A 20,124-nucleotide genomic window follows, 5' to 3' on the forward strand; every position below is an offset into this window, starting at 1 on the left:
GATTCATATATTTTTCTTTTTTTCTATTTTTAACATATGTGCCTGGTGAGTCGATACCCAAAACAATTTCACATTAAGACACTTTAAAATTCCTTTTTCATGTCATTGTATGGATTGTTCTGGTTGCCATGGTTCGACACTACCATTGTTACACTTCGAATTCTTCAATGTGATTTTTGCCTTTACTTCATTGGGTACTTTGGAATAAACGTAAGTGGATAATGTAAAAAATTTGAATAACAAACGTCTATTTCAGTTATATCACATGGCAGAAAAAGGACAAAATCGCAAGAAACTATGTTTGCTTGTTATAGGAATAATTTTCTTTGTTATTTCTGTTGGGTTTTGGTTCGTCATCTCTACTTTTTTATTGCCAGCCTACGTGCCTTGGTCGCCAGCGGAATCTCGAACTTTGAATCAAAGATGCTTGTGCAATTGGCTTGGTTTGGATTGGCATGATCTTCTACACTACATATCTGCTCTGATTTGTCTTTTTTATTTCTTGATCGTTCGCCAAATGGACACATGCTTCGATCATCGGAATGATGCAGTCAAGAGAATCAACAAATTTTAAATTTTGGGATTTCGTTCTTCTTTTAAATTTTTTTGTTTTTTTTTATCAATCTATAATATTGCTGTACACCACTTGTCAAAGTTTATAATGATTTATTTACTCAAATAAAAAATTGTCACTCTGATCAGTTCTTGGGCGGTGAGCAATGATCCGAAACTTCACACCTGAATCGATTCCTTGGTGTACAGAAGGCCCACTGAATTTCATTATAGTTTCTATCAAATCTCTGCATAATACATGTTTTAAGCTTCAGGTCGCAGTGACATCCGCTTGCTCTGAAAAATTTAAAACATTTTCAAACCTCGGCATATTTCACTTACGCCCACTGAAAACCATTTCTTTCGGAGTTACACCACTCGTTTGGTTCCATGTTCTCCATACAATCGTGGTCTGCGGTGCACGGCATGCTTCTGAAAAATTATCTTTCTTTGACTAACGAAAAATGATTGGAGCCAACAAACATTCCAGCAGTTCTCACAAAATGACCTCCTTGGCAATCAAAATTAGGATTCTCCGAGGTAATATCAGGCACACAATCAGGAGCTCTATAGATATTCGTGGGTGGGAAACATCGAGGATCTCCTGAAATACGTTAACACTCAAGAATATTCAAGTTTTAAACTTACTCAACTGCTCTGAGAGTCCAATAGCAGATAAAATAAAAACCAAAGCAACTGTTTTCATTTTTTCAGCAAAAACTGTTTCTTGAAACGGTACCTGCTTCTTTTTATGAGACATTTTCTATGAGTCACAATGTTACCTTTGTGAATTATTTTCTTTTCAAACAAAATGATATCGTTTTGTTTTTGCTTCTTCTGTTTTCAGGTATGTGTCATCCAGCGTTTCAGTAAAAGTTTATTCAGAATTTCCTAAATAAATCCTACATTCAATTCAGAACATTTTGAAATGTGATATTCATCTAGAGGAGAAACTCAGAGGGAGAAAACTTTCCGTCATAAAAGCCAATATTTTCATGATTTTCTAAATTCCATCAAACTTGTTTTTTTCCAAAATCATATGATAGAGTTGTATAAAACATAAAAATTCAGTTAATATCGCACAGACCTTACCAAGTCCTAAATTACACGAAATTTTGAAATGTCGCTTTTTAAATGGCATGTTTTGCATTTGCTCGACAACTTCGTTTTCTCGAATTCTCATTCTTTAAAAAAATAACGATGAAAATTATTTTCACATTTTTCATTCTTTTTCTCCCTGTGTATTTTGCGGTCCGCGAGCGTGAGTTTTTTTTTGAATAAGATAATATCCGATTTCTTATGATTTTAGAAGGTCCACCAGAAAATCCTGGATTGTTCAATGAATTTGAAAACTATTATGACATTTATATAAACGAATCGACTATGTTTCTACCGGATACAGATCCGGACTTTGAAATCGGACAAGGTTTATATATCCATGGAAACATAAAAATCTCCATAAGAGAGCTAACAGTTTTTTTTCAAAAGTATGACACATTTCGGTACGGGGTTCGGGTGAACAACACTAATCTGGAAACTTTGTCTTTTCTGCAACTATTGTTTGTGTCTAATCTGGATGATTCAGGTTATGAGATTCAGTTAAAATTAAAATGTATTGATTTTTTTCAGTGAATTCTGTTGAAATTACAAACAATCGGAATTTGACAAGCCTTGGTTTTGACTTCAAGGAGTGCACCTACTGCTATAGCAGTGTTCAAATCACTAATAATCCAAAATTGGATCTCAAAAAAGATTGTGATGGCATTATTGCAATATACAACAGTAGAAGAAAGATATCAGGAAATTTGGCTGATTGTGGGTGCGAAATAATTGGAGACTTCAATAGCTTCATAGCTACAATGCCTTCAAACTGCTGGATGTTATTTGGTAATGTGACAATTGATGAGAACTCGGATCTTGGCGTTTTAGAGGTGATACAAAAGTTTTGTGGTTTTAATTTTGATTTTCGATTTCCAGAAAAATTTTGCAAACGTCACTAGAATCAATGGGGGTCTGTCTGTTCAGAAAACACTCTTTTCCGATTTATCATTCTTGCGCTCTATCGAAAGTATTGATAGTGATCCCTATCACTCCACTGTATTCTATAGCATTGTTATCAAAAACAATCCAAATCTTATTAGCCTGGGAATGAATGCAAAACGAGATGGCCTATACCTAATCATCCGTGACAACCCTAAGCTTTGCGTCACTCCACAAGAATTGTCCAATTTTTATGCTGGTGTCGTTCTGGATTCAAATCTAGATATTACTGTTTGCTTTAACAATGAAACTTCTCCGAAATGGTGTCAACTTGGGAATACGACCAATTTAGCTGTAAATTTCTCTTATTTTTTTTCTTTCGAGAAATCACATTTTTCTTCAGAATTTACCGGAAGAATGTGAAGTTTTGGTTGGAGATCTGGTTTTCGATGAGGAATTCGATTTTGATAATTCCTATAAACTATTCTACGTGGAATATATATTCGGAAGCTTCACGATTACAAATAGCTCATTACGAACTTTAAACATGCTGCCGAATCTCATCAAAGTTCGATCTATTAGAGACAACAAAATCCCCATACACATTTTCAATAACTCAGGACTATATGAAATTTTTGTCATGTTCAATTTTCAAGGAGTCGAAAGCGGAGAGAGTTGTGTTATTGAGAATAATCCTAGTCTGGCAATGGATATCTACACTTGTTCTATTTTAAAAGGGAGAAAAGAGGCTAAAACGGGGAACAATTTTCAAAACTGTGGTTTGTTTTCGTTGTTATTATTATTATTATTATAGAATTTTCGCCTAAATATTATTTTGCAGGTGACGACACGACAACCTTGGTTAGAAAATATGACAGCACCCCATTGAACATTGACGTGTATAAAGGCGTTCCAAAGTTTCTGGAAGTTTCTCACGCGGTTGATGGTCCCGGTACTGTAACTCAGAATAACCCATGGGATCGGAACTTCACATCCATAGAAGATAGTGATGAAGATGAATACGACGAGCCAGAAGGGAGCACTTCATATCCTCCAAACTTCATTTATTTGAACATCGCCGTTGTCTTATTGATTTTTCTTATTTTTGAATGAGTAATATTCATTTTTCTTGAAACTGAATATTTCGCAACCGTGACGTTTTAGAACAGCCGAGCATCGCTGAATAGTATAATAATTTTCTGATCAAGCGCTAATAGAAAAGTAACACCTACCATGAGGTCCCGAAAAATCATGTCGAATCAAAATCGACTCTAAATTTCAGAAAAATCCATAGTCATCAACTATACCAAACAAAAGGTTTTTCCACTCAAACAATTTATTGCGGTCTGGGGCAAAGATAAGGCTCGGGGTGAAGATAAATAAGTGGTATGAAGTGTTTTGGCACGGGTGAAAACCAATTATAGCACAGGAATCATTTGAAAATCTATCGTTGACTTTCAATATAGAAAATATTTAGTGTTGGCTTAGACGTTGGCCTGATGGGCGACATGTGCAACACGAGTCACCAGCTTTCCAGATCCAATATCCGAACGAATATCAGCCATGAAACTATCGAACACGTCCATCGTGGGATTGTGCATATCAACAGGCTGGTTGTTGTAGACACGTTGCATGTTTTGGATGCTGAAAATATTATTTGATTTGAGAAAGATAACACAACTGAATAATCACCAATTAGAAGACTTGAACGCTTTGTACAATGGATTATTTTTAGCGACAAACTGATAGATTCCTGATGGGATGGAACCGACAGGATGCGTACGAGTTGGGATGAGATCGAATTGGAAATTTGGTGGCATCGGGACCAATGCTCCTGACAGCGACCTATACTTCGCAATGCCACATTGAATGTGCAAGAATGGCATCTCCGAGACGACACCGTCGTGGGCGAAGTACTTTCCAGCATACTTGAGAGGTTCTGCAGTATCAGGGAAAGTGGCTTTCGGCAACCGCGTAGCATGTCTCCACGTCGGATCGGCAACAATCGAAACCTCTTGACGATACTCGCCGGCATTCGACACATCCGTACCGGTCTTGTGAACTATAGGGCGCAGATTGTAGGGCCTGAAATTTAATAGAAACTAGATAATTTCCAAGCGGCAATGTGTATTTTCTACGCTGAAGTGACTATTGAAAACGACTTACTCAGAATTTCTACGAAGCTTGTTCGCATTGAATTCGGTGTCCTTCCATTCGTTGGCGCTCTCGGCGTACAAGTTGTCATGCGACTTGGTGAGCTGAGTCAGCTGAGTCAGCGCCCAAATGGCTCCGTCACTCCATCCATCCCCATTGAAGTAGTATGGATATGTCATTGGCTTTCTCCAGTCGGCCTTGATGTCAGAACTGTCAAACTCGGTTCCTATCTCCGTGAGGTCATACACATCTCCTCCAAACTTGAAAACATTCCAGCTCATTGGAACTTGGCAAGGGGTAGCTAAAAGTTCAAATTATTACAAAAAGAATATTTTCTCAATGGCTCACAGCGCTTCGGCTCGACTTCCTCAAATTCAGATTCAAGTTCTGCGAAACATTTATCGAACTTGCGTTGGATCTTGGTGTCGGTGGATTCAGAATCGGCACGAGTGTAATCATCCACAGTCGCATTCTGGTAGACGAATTGACTAACGTCAGCGATGGGTTCGGCATCAGGAGCAGCGACTTGCTCGAAAACGTCGTCATCGAGCTCGGATTCATAGACACAGTCAGTGATGGCGTCGTTCTCACTCGGTGTCACCCAAAGATTTTCCTCACAATCCCCACTAACAACATTGTGCAAATCAAACGGATGGCCCAGAGCCGACTTGGAGAATGCAGCTTGTCCGCCACGACTGTTCACGGTGCTTGGTCCATTGTAAGATCCCGAGTGATGGGAGCCGGCATGATGTTGATCTGAAAAAAATCAATGAGAATGGAAGGACTTGTTCGCAAAATAATGATTACTGTTGTAGCCATGCGAATAGTGTCTGGAGCCGTTGCTGCTGTGAGAGTTGTTGCGGGAATTTCTACGACCGTCAGAAGGCATCCCTTGGTAGCCATAGTGGTTGTCCATCTGATGAGAACTTGGATGATTCTCCTTTCGATAGTTGTCCCCAGCATGTCTCGAAACGGAGCGCCACTTCTTGTGATGATACTCCAGACTATCCAGGCGGCCTGAAAAAGTAGGAATTTTTGATAATGGGAATTATTATTTTACCTTTGTATCCAGTTCCTTCGTTCCATCCATACGAGACGTCCGCATGATTGGAATACGAGCGGCGCGAATCACATTCTGAACTTTCACGAGTCTTGGTCATTGGTTGGGCATTGAAGGACTTGTTGGCAGCGCTGTAGCTGTCCTTTTTGCCGACATGATAGTTCGTGACGCCGTAGTTTCCCATTTCTTGTTGGTATCCGTAGTAATTATCTTCACTGGCTCCTCTTCCAGTCGCGTTGGAGTACGCTGACTCACTCTTCACACGAGTCCTGTTGCTTTCAGACCGCTGATAAGAGCTGGTCCGTTGTTGACGAGCCTCGTATTGACCGCTGTGAACACCTAGAAATCAAAAATAGAGATCGAATATTTTTTTTAAAACGCTTTTTACCTTCATGGAATGATATATTCCCAATCGGGCAACCATCCTTTTCGAACATTCTCGATCCGACTTTTACATTGCCGTGGATCCAGTTTCCTGAGTCACTGGCACCGTGGCCTTGAGCATCTTTCATTGGAATCCCTCCGTCGTTCTCCTTACAATTCTCAACACTCCACCCTCTTCCGAATTCGCGTGGGCGGCTTCGGTCACGATTCTTGGACTGGGAACGGTGGAATCCATCACTTGGGTGTCGATCCTCTCCTGATGCAGTCGATTCGGATCTAAGCCCATTTGCTGAAAACAAAACTGTTATTGATTTTTGTCTGGAAAACAAGACAATTATGATTTTCTCTTCTAGTAAAAATCAAGCTCGTTAGGTGTCATTCTGGCTCCAGGAATTTTTGAAAGTTGGCATTTTGAAAGAGAGACGATTCGGAAACATGACATTGTCTTTATTGATTTCAAATCGACAACATAACTTTCAAACTAACGATAACAACTGTACAACTTGCATCGTTTGTACCGGACACTTCGCAAACGGTCATTAGTAAGCTTTTCTGCAGAAAACGGCTCTAGAAATGTCAGGTTGCTAGTGTTAAGTCAATCTTCAGTCGGAGAGAACTTCACGCTTTCGAATTGCTTTTCTTTCGAATTGTCGACTTTCAAAATGTTTCGGAGCCGTCGTTCTACCTGCTGGAAGCTAATTCACTTACCTTTGCTCCAACCGGCCCCAAATTGTGGCGGCTGGCGTCCATCTTCTCCGTAATATTTCGAGCCGTTGCGAGAAGTGCCACTGGACGTGTGTTCTCGATTCCCATTCTGTTGACGTTGAATGTTGTAGTCGAGGAAGTAGTTGCCATCCTCCTTGCAATCTGGAAAATGTCAAATTACAGAAAATCTAGAATTGTTTTTACCTTTTGCGTGGAACGTTCCGTTTCCATCGAAACCACTAGAAGACTTGGATTGATGATTGGTCATCCTTAAAAATTGCTGGTAAAGCTATCGAAGCTATGAACCTTTACTCCAAGTTGGGAAACTGAAAAAAAAGTATTGAAAAAATGCCAAAAACTCAAAACGAGAACGAAAAAGTAATTAAAAATATCACATCACAAGCAATTCAGCCGGAGAAATCGAACCGGGCCACCAAAAACAATAAGAATGAGGAAACAATTGAGCGAGTGAGCGACAAGGGTCAATTACTGGGCAATCTCCCGCGCAATAATAATTTGCCGCGCACACTAGTTTTAGTGTCTGCGTCTCCCTCTTTTCTGCGTCTCTCTCTCTTTTTTTCTTTGTGTTCCTTTCGCGGCCTCGCAAACTGTGCGGTGTGAAGCAAACGCGCTCCATAGAAAATGGCGCGAACCGCTGATATTTGAATCGAGTTGGCTGCGCAATACGGACTATTTGGAAGAGTCAATGCGAAGTGAAATGGAGAAAAAGCGAAGTTATTTTTAATCGAAAATTAGACAAAATTCAGATTAAATATCATGTTTTCGTATCATGTTTTCGTACAAAATTGTCCTAAAGCAAACACAATGGGTCGGAATTCAATAATAGCATAATTGTTTCGAGAAAATTTTCAATTTCGCTTTGAAAATCTGAAAAACAAAAATGAGGTCGCCAATGAAAAATCCATTTTCGTTTGTGTTTCTAGCCAATTGAAGAAATTCATCAACGATTTTTTGTGATAACAACGCTCACATGTCTGACAAGCAAGAGAATATTCTAGGTTTGAAGAAAATTGTTTCTGGTATTCCAAAAAATGACATCTCAACTAGTACGTTGTCATTTTCGGAAAAATTAACGGCAAGAGGAGTGAAGTGTTTGTAGCAACAGACAACTTGGATCTACTGTGAAATTCTGGACCATGAATGTGTTCACGCTCTATTTATTTCAGTGGATCAAAACAAAGTAAAGTATGGTGTGTGGTAGAAAAAGAAAAATTATCCTAACGAGAAATAGAAATGGCGTTTGAGAAAAAAGAGCATTCTCGTTTGATATTTCGCGTCATTTTCAGATATCCTAATTTTTCATTTGCATATTCAACTTTCATTGGCATCTTCAACTCATGGATCTTTTTTTTTATATTGGATCTTCATTTAGGGATTGAACCAATTTTTATCCATGAAACTTCAAAACGTCTAGCCGACTGATTGTTCAATTACCTGCCGGACAAAGTATATAATGTCGACCGGATACGAAACATTTCACATCTTCCTGATTGTGTTCCCGCGAGGTCGCGGGTGTGCTCCCGCAGAATGGTGGAAAAGGCTCCGGTGACTCACCACTTATGCAATTCGCTGGAATAGCAATTTACCATTTCCTTAACGTTCTCCATAATCACCGTACGGTCTCTCTACATTAGTATATCTTTCTTTTCGCTCTCACTTTATATCACACCCTTCTTTACACCATCCGGGGCTCTCTGTTCCGTTTGAATCGTTTATCTTCGTACGTCAATTCGTTATTCTCTTCTATTCATTATCATTTCTAGAACGTTAGCCGTCTTGTTTAGATTGGTCAGTACTTTTGCACTTTTTGAGTTTTCTCATTTCGCCGTTGATGCAAACGCAAAATACTCAAACTCTACAAACTCCTCCTGTTACTTCCAGTATTTAATTGCTAAAAAATAAATCTAGCGATTTTGTTGCGTTTCTATTGGATACAAGATTCACGTTTTTTGAGATCTCCACCAAAAAACTGATTTCAGAATCGTTGGTGCGTTTGTAGAATTAATCTGAGTTTTGATGCCAAGTCTTCCTACAGACCCCTCACTGGCCCCTCACATTTCAACTCACATCACACTCATATCGCTCACTTCCCTCTCGGTACACCCCTGACCTCTCCATTCCTATACTATCTCTCCTCTTCCTGTACTATATCATGCTAGTGCGTCTGGCTTTGGGCGTCTGGTATATGCTTCCTTCCTCTTCCACCCTTATTTCGTGTGTGGGAGGAGTTCTAGCTTACAGTTACATGTCTTCTCGACCTTGGCAGATTTTTCCTATTTCTTTTCCCCCTCCTGCTCTCACCGTACTCTTTCCCAGCCTTCTAGCTTTCGTCCCTCATAGCTCTACTCATTGAACGCTTCCTAGGGCCATTTGTCCTGTATTAGTCTTGTTCTGCGAATTCTTACTGTAGGGAAAAATGATGCGCATGTATTTTCACAGTTCCATATATCCTCTCTTTTGAATTTATTTTTTTCGTTCCTTTCTTCGGAATCTCAATAATCGTTTGATTCCTGGTTTCACAAAAATCTCAGGTTATGGTACTTGTTAGATACAGGTTATGGTACTTGTTAAATGTATTTGAAGTTTTATGGAATTCAGAATTCCAAGATTTCCAAAAATTCCGAGCATTTTCGGAATCAAATTCCGATTGGAATGTTTTTATAGTTTTTTTCTTCAGAAATTTTTGGACTTTCTGTCGAAGGTTGACATAATTTGAAACCTGTGATAGGCGGGGCTCCTTATCGTAAACACTCTAATAGAAGGCCACCCACTACTCGCACTTTGAGTCGATTTATCTGGGTTTCTGTGAAAGATATCGAAAAGTTGTCAACTGATAAAATATTTATTATAACATTAACAACATTTTGCTTGTTGACTACTTTTTGATATCAGTTACCGCAACAAAAATATATGTGCTCAAAATGCAAACATTGGGGTATCTTCTATTAGTGTTTTACGGTAATTTCTAACTTCGAATCAATGTATCTCGGTTCCTATCAAAGATATGAAAAAGTTGTCAACTGATAAATTGTTTCTCATGATATCACAGACATTCTACCAATTGTCATTTTTTTTCATATCTTGCATGGGAATCAAGAAAAATTAGCTCAAACTTGAAAGGAAAGTTTTATTACAGGTTTTAAGGTATTCAGAATTCCTGAAAACGTCTTATTTTTCAAAATATTCAAAAATTTAGCATCTAGTTTTGGGCAGTTAGGTGTGTCAGTCTCTGATTTTGATGAGTTCCAATAAAGTCAAGGTTTCCCTTCTATCAGATAATTTGTTGAGTTTCATTTTTCGGAAACTTCCACGCCAACCGTAAACATCTTAATAGAAGGCCACCAAGCCTTTAACGTTAAGCTCATATATCTCAGTTCTTATGAAAGATATCAAAAAGTAATCAACAGACAAAATATTTGTAGTAATGTGATGAAAATTTTTTTAGTTGACCACATCTTGATATATTTCACAGGAATCGAGATATATAGGCTCAAAGTTCGCGGTTTGGATGGCCTTCTATTTAAGTGTTTACGGTAATTGTGAGAACCACATTCAAATAGTTAATTCTTTTATATTTTCTATAAAACGTCAATTTCGTTTTGCAGACTTTTTGTGGTACGTAATTTTCCGGAATGTGAAAATATGAAAAAAAAGAATTTTCTGAAATTGCGTTTAGGAAAATTCCAAACTTCTCTCCCTAAGGCCACTCAAACCGTCAACTTTGAGCCCACATACCTCATTTTTTTTCCTATAGAATGTATCAAAAAGTGCTCAACTGACCAAATATTGATGATAATATGATAAAGATTTCGGCAGTTAAACTCTTTCTGCTATCTCACACGAAAAGCGAGATAAAAAAGCTTAAAGTTGATGATTCGGGTAGCACCCTAACAGAGTGTGTACTGTAACTTTCCAACCCTCCCTACCCTGTCTCATGTCAGTAAGGTGCGAGTTAGAGAACAATAGACGTGGATAATGAAAAACAAACAGTTTAGAGTGGGACCCCTGTAATCTTTCTCCTGGGAATTCCCCCGGGAAGAGATTATCAAAATCGTTTGTAATCACCGACATGTCAAATGCTCATTTTTTCGTTTTGCATGTTTTCTCGCACCATAAGTTCTCAAAAGATAGCTGATGAGGGGGTAGTTGCTCATAGGAATAACCGCTCATTGTTCTATTTTTTGGAACTCCGCCCTTTCTTATGTTCTCAGTCTGCCCTAGTCCGAGGATCCCATTCGCTCACTTACCTTTCCTAGTTTTGCTGTTTCTCCCCTTTTCTCTGGCAAATACTCATCAGTTTTTCTGGTATTTGCTCGTCTGCTATTCTAGCTTGTCAGCTATAGAGAGCTCATCTGCTATGGGGTTTCTCATCTGGTATTAAAAAATTTATTTATTAGTTGGGTCGTGCTTTTCCAGGGAAAAAATGTTGGCGGCCTAGAAACCTCATCGGTCCGAGTTAGGCCATTTTTGGACCATCAACTAGGATGGCATAAAGAAATCATAATGAAAAAATTAGGCCTCGTAGAGTAATTTTGCAAAAAAAAATTTTGCGAAAAAGTTGAAAAACCATAAGAAATTTCACACTCCCGCCTCACGATTTTCTCTCCATTGAAACATGCAAATTTTCATCGAATTACCGCGTTTTTCTACATCTTACCACCAGATCATAAACTTAATTTTTTGCAGAACGGCTATGTCTTCTTCTTCTACTCCAACTTCGTCTTCTTCTACCCCCTCTTGGTGGGTGAGACGCTCGACAAGAGCAAGGTAAGAGAAAAAACACACTCGAATATCAAATTTACATTAATTCCAGCAAAACTACCGACCGCCTTACCGGATACGGTTCGGGCTCGACGGCTGTCGTGAGGTCACACAAAATAACCGATGGGTTCCCGGTCTTCACAATCAAGACCGCTGATGGCAGGACCCTCAAGGGAAACGAGGCGGAGCTCTGGGTAGGCATTTTTTCTAGAAATTCAAATGCAGTGCTATTGGAAGCTATAGTTCACAATATCATTTTTCAGGATTATCGGGCCGTCATCGACGAGTACAGACACCGACAAAGTCCATTGACGAAATGGACATCCGGGTATTATAAAATTGAGAAGACCATTGAAGAAAAATCTTCAATGGTAAAATTTTCCATTTTCAATGGTAAAATCTTCAATGGTAAAATTTTCCATTTGATTAAATGGAAGGGTTAAATGGAAGGGTTCTGCCCACTGTGGAACTCGTGGATTCCAGAAAATGAAGTTAAAGTAAGTCTTCAATTACCAATCAAAAAAGAGTATAATTGAAATTCAGGATGCCAAAGACGTCTTCAAGAAACGGCACGCATTGAGCAAGAAGAGATCGAAAATTGCGAATCATCCAGCTCCACCATCTCCGCCTGTTGGTATGTTTCATTAGGAATAATGTCGAAAGTTATTAGTAATTTTTTCAGCACCCTACATCATCGAAATGAACGGAGCATTGGCGGAAAGTGGGCCGATGGAACTCAAGTATTTATAAATTTTATTTTTTTTATTCATTAAATTTAACCACCCAACTTCATTTCTTTAATTATCTTGTTCTCCATGTCCCAAAATATTTTTACGTTTTTAATCCACTATTGCCACTTCCCCTGTTTGTTCTCATTATTCATCATCTTTTCACGCCACCTCTCCAATTTTTCCAGCTATTCATTTTTTTTCTCAATTCACTATCCCAACCCGGCATACCTTAAGTCCATCAAAATGTGAAGTCCATTTCAATAATTTCCGAGTATATCCCCCCTCCCCCTTATTTCCTCATTTTTTCGAAAAATCCATTTTCTAAACCCCGCCTCTCTCGTACACCTTTTTCTTGTCAAATAAACCTTACTTTCCAATTGTTTTGTTTTCAAATTCCTGCAGAAAAATGAGAGAAAAATGAATCCAAATGAAGTACACGTCAAGCTAGCTCAACTAGTCCAGGTAGAAAACTCGGATTTCCTAAAACAACAACATTCCGTGCGGAGACTTTTGAGATACCACATAGAATCAATGGCTTATGCGTCGCTGTTCCATCCATTCTCTAGAGAAAGAGAGAACAGCTAGGGGCCTGTCGCCCAAAATATAATCGATACGTTTTTAGTTTTGCATATACTGTTGCGCGATCGAGCTGTCCCCTCTCTTGTTTCTTTTCTGTCTGTTTCTCTGCCTTTCCTCATTCTGCACATGCGCTTGGCGTTCGCGTGGTTCTTCGAAAAAGTGTCTCATCCACAGTTCTGCAGATATTTGGTTTTATTTTGTCTATTTTCTTCCGAGCTCAAGTTTTTCCGCAACTTTTTTATCATTTTTCAAAGCATATATAGTTTGCAAAGCCCTCACTTCAGTCATCGTCTACGACTAATTACCCCTTTGCCTTTTTTTCTTCTCTGTTTCATTTCCCGTTTCGTGACTCTGTGATTCATCTTGGATACACGCAAGGCCCACGGCAACCTCGTGAGAAGAAAAAAACATTTTCACGAGACGAAAATTGAAATTAGTTGCTTGTAGCTCTTTTTCAACTTCACTTTTGGTATCACTTCATTTGCAGTATTAGGGCGTTTAGTAGTTTTTCGATGTAGCAAAAGCGTCCCATACCGTAATACCTGCAGTAGAAGGGCCGGCCGTTCTATTGTTCCAAGGTACCTCCGGAGGACCCTTCCATTACAGGAGCCCTTTAAGTAGGGGTTAGAGGATTAGATGATTAGCTGATTAGAGGAACTTAGATGATTAGATTCATTCTATTTTTTGGCTTTTTTCCCAAAAGTTTTACTCCGAAAATTCGACGAATTTTTGTTCAAAATTTATGAAAATCTATCAATTTCACTAAAATGTAGCATATTTTTCACCAAAAAGGAGTGTTTTAACATATATGTTTCAAATTTCGGAATTTCCGGATTTTTTTTCAATGAAAACGTACGGAAATGTTATAAATGCAAAACAAATATTGAAGGGGCCCTTCTTCACATTTGGCCCTTCTATTACGGAGGCCCTTCTATTACAGGGGGCTCTTCTAACACAGGTTTTACGGTAAACTTTTCTCCTTTTCGTAAACCTGTTTAATCACTAAATACCGTATTCCCTCTAATAGACGCCCACCCAAACCGCCGATTTGCAGCTTAATTCTTTCGATTTTATTATAAAGGTGTCAGCAGATAAAATGTTGGTGATACATATTATGATGAATAATTTATCCGTTGAGCATATTTTCATATCTTGCACAGGAATGGAGATAATGGCTATCTTCTAAGTAATCAGAAAATTTTGAAATTTTGCAGTTTGGTTACTCTATTGCTGAAATTTAAGAATCACTTTGATTTTTAAAGTTATCATTTTTAGCTTTCTCGCTAGGAGCTTCCTTTTTGGTTCATCCAGGCATTGAGATTGATTATAAAATTTTGCAGTTTTTTTCGACCACATTAACTGATTATGAGATCCCTTCTTGATACTCCCACGCATCAGAATATATATATATATATATATATATATATATATATATATATATATATATATATATATATATATATATATATCAGCCTGCTGGCTGCTTCGGCGCAATTCATTGTTCGCCGTTCCACCCCTCACTTTTCGATTTTTTACTATCACACTGTAGAACATCTACGCCATCTCTCCCCTCTCCTGGTGGCTTTGATGAAATTTTAGGTCATATTTTGTTGAGTTGTCAGCTGGTGACTTGGTGGCTCCTATTAAAGGGGGACTCCGACCAAAAATTTTTATTGCATTAAAATGTGTTAAAAGTTATCTATTTTCCGAATATTATTGCGAAAAAATTCAAAAAAAATCCGAAATCTCCGAAAAACGGCGTTGAAAAGGAAGAAAATTCAAAAAAAGGTGCCGCCGGGGGAAGAGGATTTTCAGTGAGAAACCTAGGCCACGGCAGCGGGCGCCTTTCCTACGTGGCAATTTTTCCGGATTTTTTTCAATTTCATGTCCGGCAGGTAAAAAACGTAAAAAACCACTGTCGGCGACTTGAAAAAAAGGCTGTCAGGTGCCGTGGCCTAGGTTTCTCACTGAAAATCCTCGTCCCCCGGCGGCACCTTTTTTTGAATTTTCTTCCTTTTCAACGCCGTTTTTCGGGGATTTCGGATTTTTAAAAAAATTTTTCGCAATAATATCAGGAAAACACATATTTTTTGAAACATTTTAATGCAATAAAAATTTTTGGTCGGAGTCCCCCTTTAAGTGATTTCTAGTGTCTTGAAATTAATCCAGCAAACATTTTCTACGCCCATTAACATTTTAGCGTCTTTATAAAATATCCAGTAGTGCTTCCGCGTTCCTGAATACCCCAGAGGTCGCGAGTACATGGTTTGATATTTTTGGTAGTTTTGATAGTCGAGAGCTTCAAATATCATGGCTAATAGCTGAAACGGAGATCCCTTTTAGAGACGCCCACGCACCAGGATATTGCCCACAAGTTTGTGTTTTTGCTCTAGATATACTGTAACTCGTAGTTTGGTTCAGAACGGTTTGATTTTTGATCAGCTATTTCGAAAACAACAAAAATTCCCTTCGAGACCATTTCTGATGACCCAGAAAATTTCTATGGATTTCCGGCGTCTCCGCTCTTTTTCATTGGGCGGGGCGTGCATATCAGTGAGGCATGTGATTGTGGATAGACGATAGCCAGTTAGTCATCCGGTCCTGTATGTTCGCTCGTCCTCGCCTGTTTTCTCCTCTGCTCATAATTTTTCTTTTTTTCCCATTTTTTCCCCAAAATTTAAACAAAAACGGCCTATTTTTGACTACTTTCTACTTTGTTAATTTTGTTAAATAATGTAACTTTTTCATTGGAAATTTTTCAACAGTAGTAGGCGGGCCGGGCCAAGAAAATTCGTTCAGCCTTTTGCAACTATGGTGTAAATCTGACTTTTACTAACGACTGTATTATGAAGATGAATTATTGGCAACCCATCACCTCATACCAATTTCCTCTCCCGCTCACAAAGCTGCGAAATTTGCCTTTTGTTCTGTACTTGGTCGTTCATCCATCTGTCGCCCTCGTCTGCTGAAATACCGTACTTCTTGATTTTGCCGCTCAGTAATCTTTATAAAATTTTTTGTCGCTTCTTGATTCTTGTTTCTTTGTGTCCCCTTTACACTTTTTTAAATTCAAGGTAGATTCTTCATAGAAACGGAAAATCCGCATTGAACCATTGCGTACTATTCTGTCTCAGTACTATATTGTAAACGAGATTATTTTCCAGAACGATGTCCTCTTCTTCTTCTTCTTCTTCAACCTCTGAACCTAGACGTTCGAAAAGAGCACGGTAGGGAAAAAAAAGAAACATACTCGCTCATCAAATGTATCTTTTCCAGAAAGCCCACCGATCGGCTCACGGGATTCTCGTCGGGCTCAACGGCTGTCGTGAAATCTCACGACATGTCCGAAGGGTTCCCGATCTTCGAGATCAAAACGCCGGATGGGAGAACCCTCGTGGAAAATGATGACGAACTCCGGGTAGGTATTTTTTTAATTGAGAAAATTTTGAATGTAGTGTGGTCGGAGCTAGAGTTCACAGTATCATTTTTCAGGAGTATCGTCTTGTATTGGACGAATACCGTCACCAACAAGATCCCTCTGTGAAATGGAAGGCTGGATTCTACAAAATCCAAGAGATTCTCGAGGAACGAATCATCAAGAGCAAACCCTTCCAGTTGGTGAAATGGAAAGGGTTTGACAATCCGATTTGGAACACGTGGCTGCCTAAATCTGAAGTGAAAGTAAGTATTCGTTAGTCATTTCAAAAAGGATATAATTGAACTTTAGGACGTAAAAGAAGTCTGGAAACCACGTCAACACGCCAAGAGATCCAAAATTGTGAATCAGACTCCTCAGATGTGGTCTTTGGGAGCTGCGCCGTTTTCTGGCGTCAGCACAGGAGTGTTGGAGTACAGGAGTGGACCATCCTCGCCAGCAACCGTCTCGACTGGACCATCCTCACCAGCATTCCTTCTTTCTGGATTGGCCCGAGGAGTCTCGAATGGACCTTCTCTGTCAGGTTCGCCGGTTTCTGGCTTGAGCGCCGGAGTCTCAAATGGGCCATCTTCGCCGTCTCCTGGGTTGGTAACGACATCCTCAATCGGAACATCTGGGCTATCTCCGCTGTCTTCTGGGTTGCTTACAAGATTATTGAATCCTCCATGTCCATCTAATGTACTGTCTTCCGGTGTGAGTGCAGGAGTCTCAAACGGGTCATTTTCGTCTGCTCTGCCAACTTCGGGCTCGGCCACAGGACTATCGAATGCTCCATCTCTATCAGGCGTGCCAAGACTAAACGTTCTGTTTTCCACTCCTTCTTCTGGAGGATCTCCATCAGCTGCGGGACCTACTGGAACCTGGCAACACCAAACGGCAGCGCCAAACCATGGTACAGCAGCACCAAATGTCCCGTTTGCCACTCCTCCTTCTGGTGGATCTCCATCAGGTCCGAATTCTTCCGGAAGCTCGTCTTCTTCATCTGCAGGGAACACAATGAATTCGAACGGTGAAAGCTCGTCGTTTGGAAGTTCGACTTCAGCTGAATACGTCGACCCAATTCAGTCCTCACAAGGACAACCAAGTGATCAGGGTTTGCCAAGTGATCAGGGTTTGCCTGGAGATCTTCCTCACACCGGAGCCCAACCAATGCCAAGCAGTCAACGAGTTCATCGAGTTGCTCCCTTTGCAGGAGCCCCGCCTGTGCCAAACGGTCAAGAAGTTCATCGAGCTGCTCCTTTTGCCGGAGCCCCGCCTATGCCAAACGGTCAAGAAGTTCATGGAGCTGCTCCTTTTGCCGGAGCCCCGCCTATGCTAAATCGTCAAGGAGTTCATGGAGCTGCTCCTTTCGCCGGAGCCCCGCCTATGCCAAACCGTCAAGGAGTTCATCGAGCTGCTTTTTTTGCAGGAGCCCCACCTATGCCAAACGGTCAAGGAGTTCATGGAGCTGCTCCTTTTGCCGGAGCCCCGCCTATGCCAAACCGTCAAGGAGTTCATGGAGCTGCTCCTTTTGCCGGAGCCCCGCCTATGCCAAACCGTCAAGGAATTCATCGAGCTGCTCCTTTTGCCGGAGCCCCGCCTATGCCAAACCGTCAAGGAGTTCATGGAGCTGCTCCTTTTGCCGGAGCCCCGCCTATGCCAAACCGTCAAGGAGTTCATGGAGCTGCTCCTTTTGCCGGAGCCCCGCCTATGCCAAATGGTCAGGGATTGTTTGGAGGCAATCTTCACGGCGGAGCCCCACAAATTCCAAGTGGTCTGGGATTCTTCGGAGGTTCTCCTTTTGCCGGAGCCCCACCAATGCCAAGCAGTTTAGGATTTTTCGGATTTTCAGGTTTGTTTTAATTGAGGATTTTCAAACATTCAAATAATCTGAACTGCCGACTAGAAAGCATTCCGGTGCATGTACAGCTAAAGTGTTTTGAACAGACCAAACATTGTCAGTACACTAATCTAACTTTTTTCTCCAGGATACTACCCTTCGAATAGACCACAGGAGCCTATTGTTACCTTCCCAGACTCAGATGATGAAGATGAGGAGGAGCCAATGCCAGAAGCGCCAAATGATTATGGTCGAATAATTGTTGAGCTGACTGACGAGCAAGCCGGTAGGTTTTAATGAAAATTAATGATTTTCAAACATTAAAATACTCAGAACTGCCGGTTAGAAAAGCATTCCGGTGCATGTACAGTTAGCAATTTCAATAACTTTAACAAGAATTATCTGATAGCATAAATGTGTTCTAAATAGACCAAAAATTTGTCATTACACTAATCTTCTTTATTGTTCAGAACAGTACCCACCGAGCACACTGAATTATTCAATAGTCACCTTCCCAGATGAGGAAGACGAGGAGGAGACGGAGGAGCTGGATACTTCGAGATGTTCGGATACTGGGCTCGCAGTGGTTCCATGGCCACTCGAGCCGCAAAGACTCATTGGCGATCGAGAGATTCATCGCTCTGGTTAGGTTTTGGGAAAAACTTTGTAAATATCATGTTTATTTGGTTCAAGAAAACCATTATTTTCGAAAAAAATCCATTGGCAACAATGAGAAGTTCCTTCTCTTTAAGGTATATGTTTCAGGATTCCGTCGGTACGTCAATCAAAATCCGAACCCAGCTCCATTTGTACCAAACCTTGGAATCCAGCTTCAGGTGTACCAAATCTTGAACCTTGCCAATCTTCTTCAGAACTTCACTGCGGCTGACCTGTGAGTCACTTTTAGCAGTTCTAAATTCCAAGAGTTTCTATCCTTTTTACAGAGCTCAGCTCATTCCTAATGGGATACCGCAAGTGATTCCGTCGCAGTTCCAAGGACCCCAACAATGATGTAGCCAAGGAAGAACTGAATTTTTATCTGAAATCTGGGATTATTTGTTTTTTTTTTGAAATCTTGTTGATACATTCTTCGCAAAAATATTGTATCTTTATTTTTCCCGCCATCCCCCCCCCCCTTTCTCTCTCTCTCTTATCGTTCCAGCCAAATAATTGATATGCCTGGACCTTTAATATTTTCCCCTATCCTGTATTCTGACTCGATTCTGGTGGCTTGCCCACATATCTCACATTGCCCCGTTCACATGACTTATCCCTCTCTTTCGCTCATCAATTTTCATTGGGGTATATTCCTGCATTTTCTTAATTGTTTTTAATGTTCTAATGGAGTAAAATAGCTCAAAAACCGGTGTTAGGTTCTTCTTCTTTTAGCACAAGGGTCCACGTAATCCCCTTTTTGTACTCTCATAGTTCACAGATAACCCACCCTGCTCATTGGCCATATTGCATGTTGTTCGCGATCACAAATGCATGTCTAAAACCATAATTCCAGAATTTTTTATCTGATTTTGTGGAGATTTAAGATGATTCAAATGATTCGTAAAAAATTAATTAGTGGTTATAAAATTCTGTACGGTCCTTTTCCGGAAGAAAATATTTCAAAAATGGTCATTTTTGAAAGTTTTTTACAGAAAAAATGTATCTCCTCTTTCAGTTTTCGACATTTCTAGGAGTTCTATAGCTCAAAAGAACCGCAATAATTTATTCTTCATTTTGTATGGATGAATTTTTGATTCGTCTAACAGAACTTTTTTATAATCAAAAATCAACGCAAAAATGCGATTATGTGCATATTCGTGAGCTTTTTTGATTATAAAAAAAAGTTTTAACAGACGAATCAAAAATTCATTCATACAAAATGAAGAGTAAATTATTGCGGTTCTTTTGAGCTATAAAACTTCCAGAAATGTCAAAAACTGAAAGA

The 20,124-nt window shown here is 39.8% G+C and overlaps 6 protein-coding genes across 6 annotated transcripts; 4 read left to right on the forward strand and 2 right to left on the reverse strand.

Moving 5' to 3' along the window:
* Positions 1-99: 99 nt before the first annotated feature.
* CBG27459 lies at positions 100-574 on the forward strand (the record flags this gene model as incomplete). Its single annotated transcript, XM_045238915.1, has 2 exons — positions 100-210; positions 257-574. The coding sequence occupies 2 exons, from the start codon at positions 100-102 to the stop codon at positions 572-574; spliced, it is 429 nt and encodes a 142-aa protein (XP_045099825.1).
* Positions 575-698: 124 nt separating this feature from the next.
* CBG15987 lies at positions 699-1,258 on the reverse strand (the record flags this gene model as incomplete). Its single annotated transcript, XM_002643328.1, has 4 exons — positions 699-849; positions 895-984; positions 1,036-1,156; positions 1,201-1,258. The coding sequence occupies 4 exons, from the start codon at positions 1,256-1,258 to the stop codon at positions 699-701; spliced, it is 420 nt and encodes a 139-aa protein (XP_002643374.1).
* Positions 1,259-1,752: 494 nt separating this feature from the next.
* CBG15986 lies at positions 1,753-3,645 on the forward strand (the record flags this gene model as incomplete). Its single annotated transcript, XM_002643327.1, has 6 exons — positions 1,753-1,813; positions 1,862-2,137; positions 2,182-2,483; positions 2,530-2,886; positions 2,936-3,311; positions 3,374-3,645. 6 exons carry the CDS (start codon positions 1,753-1,755, stop codon positions 3,643-3,645), a joined length of 1,644 nt encoding a protein of 547 aa, XP_002643373.1.
* Positions 3,646-4,016: 371 nt separating this feature from the next.
* Positions 4,017-7,103, reverse strand: CBG27460 (the record flags this gene model as incomplete). Its single annotated transcript, XM_045238917.1, has 9 exons — positions 4,017-4,176; positions 4,225-4,617; positions 4,699-4,987; positions 5,035-5,442; positions 5,494-5,703; positions 5,747-6,085; positions 6,135-6,419; positions 6,839-6,997; positions 7,040-7,103. The coding sequence occupies 9 exons, from the start codon at positions 7,101-7,103 to the stop codon at positions 4,017-4,019; spliced, it is 2,307 nt and encodes a 768-aa protein (XP_045099826.1).
* A 4,446-nt stretch (positions 7,104-11,549) lies between these two features.
* On the forward strand, positions 11,550-12,367 carry CBG15984 (the record flags this gene model as incomplete). The annotated part of the gene is made up of 5 exons (XM_002643326.1): positions 11,550-11,623; positions 11,670-11,811; positions 11,881-11,988; positions 12,161-12,251; positions 12,300-12,367. The coding sequence occupies 5 exons, from the start codon at positions 11,550-11,552 to the stop codon at positions 12,365-12,367; spliced, it is 483 nt and encodes a 160-aa protein (XP_002643372.1).
* A 3,728-nt stretch (positions 12,368-16,095) lies between these two features.
* On the forward strand, positions 16,096-19,193 carry CBG15983 (the record flags this gene model as incomplete). Its single annotated transcript, XM_002643325.2, has 8 exons — positions 16,096-16,154; positions 16,204-16,345; positions 16,420-16,608; positions 16,655-18,194; positions 18,331-18,468; positions 18,653-18,826; positions 18,948-19,074; positions 19,127-19,193. 8 exons carry the CDS (start codon positions 16,096-16,098, stop codon positions 19,191-19,193), a joined length of 2,436 nt encoding a protein of 811 aa, XP_002643371.2.
* Positions 19,194-20,124: the final 931 nt, after the last annotated feature.

This window comes from Caenorhabditis briggsae (assembly GCF_000004555.2).
Source record: "Caenorhabditis briggsae complete genome, chrX, whole genome shotgun sequence".
In the NCBI taxonomy this organism is placed as follows: Eukaryota; Metazoa; Nematoda; class Chromadorea; order Rhabditida; family Rhabditidae; genus Caenorhabditis; species Caenorhabditis briggsae.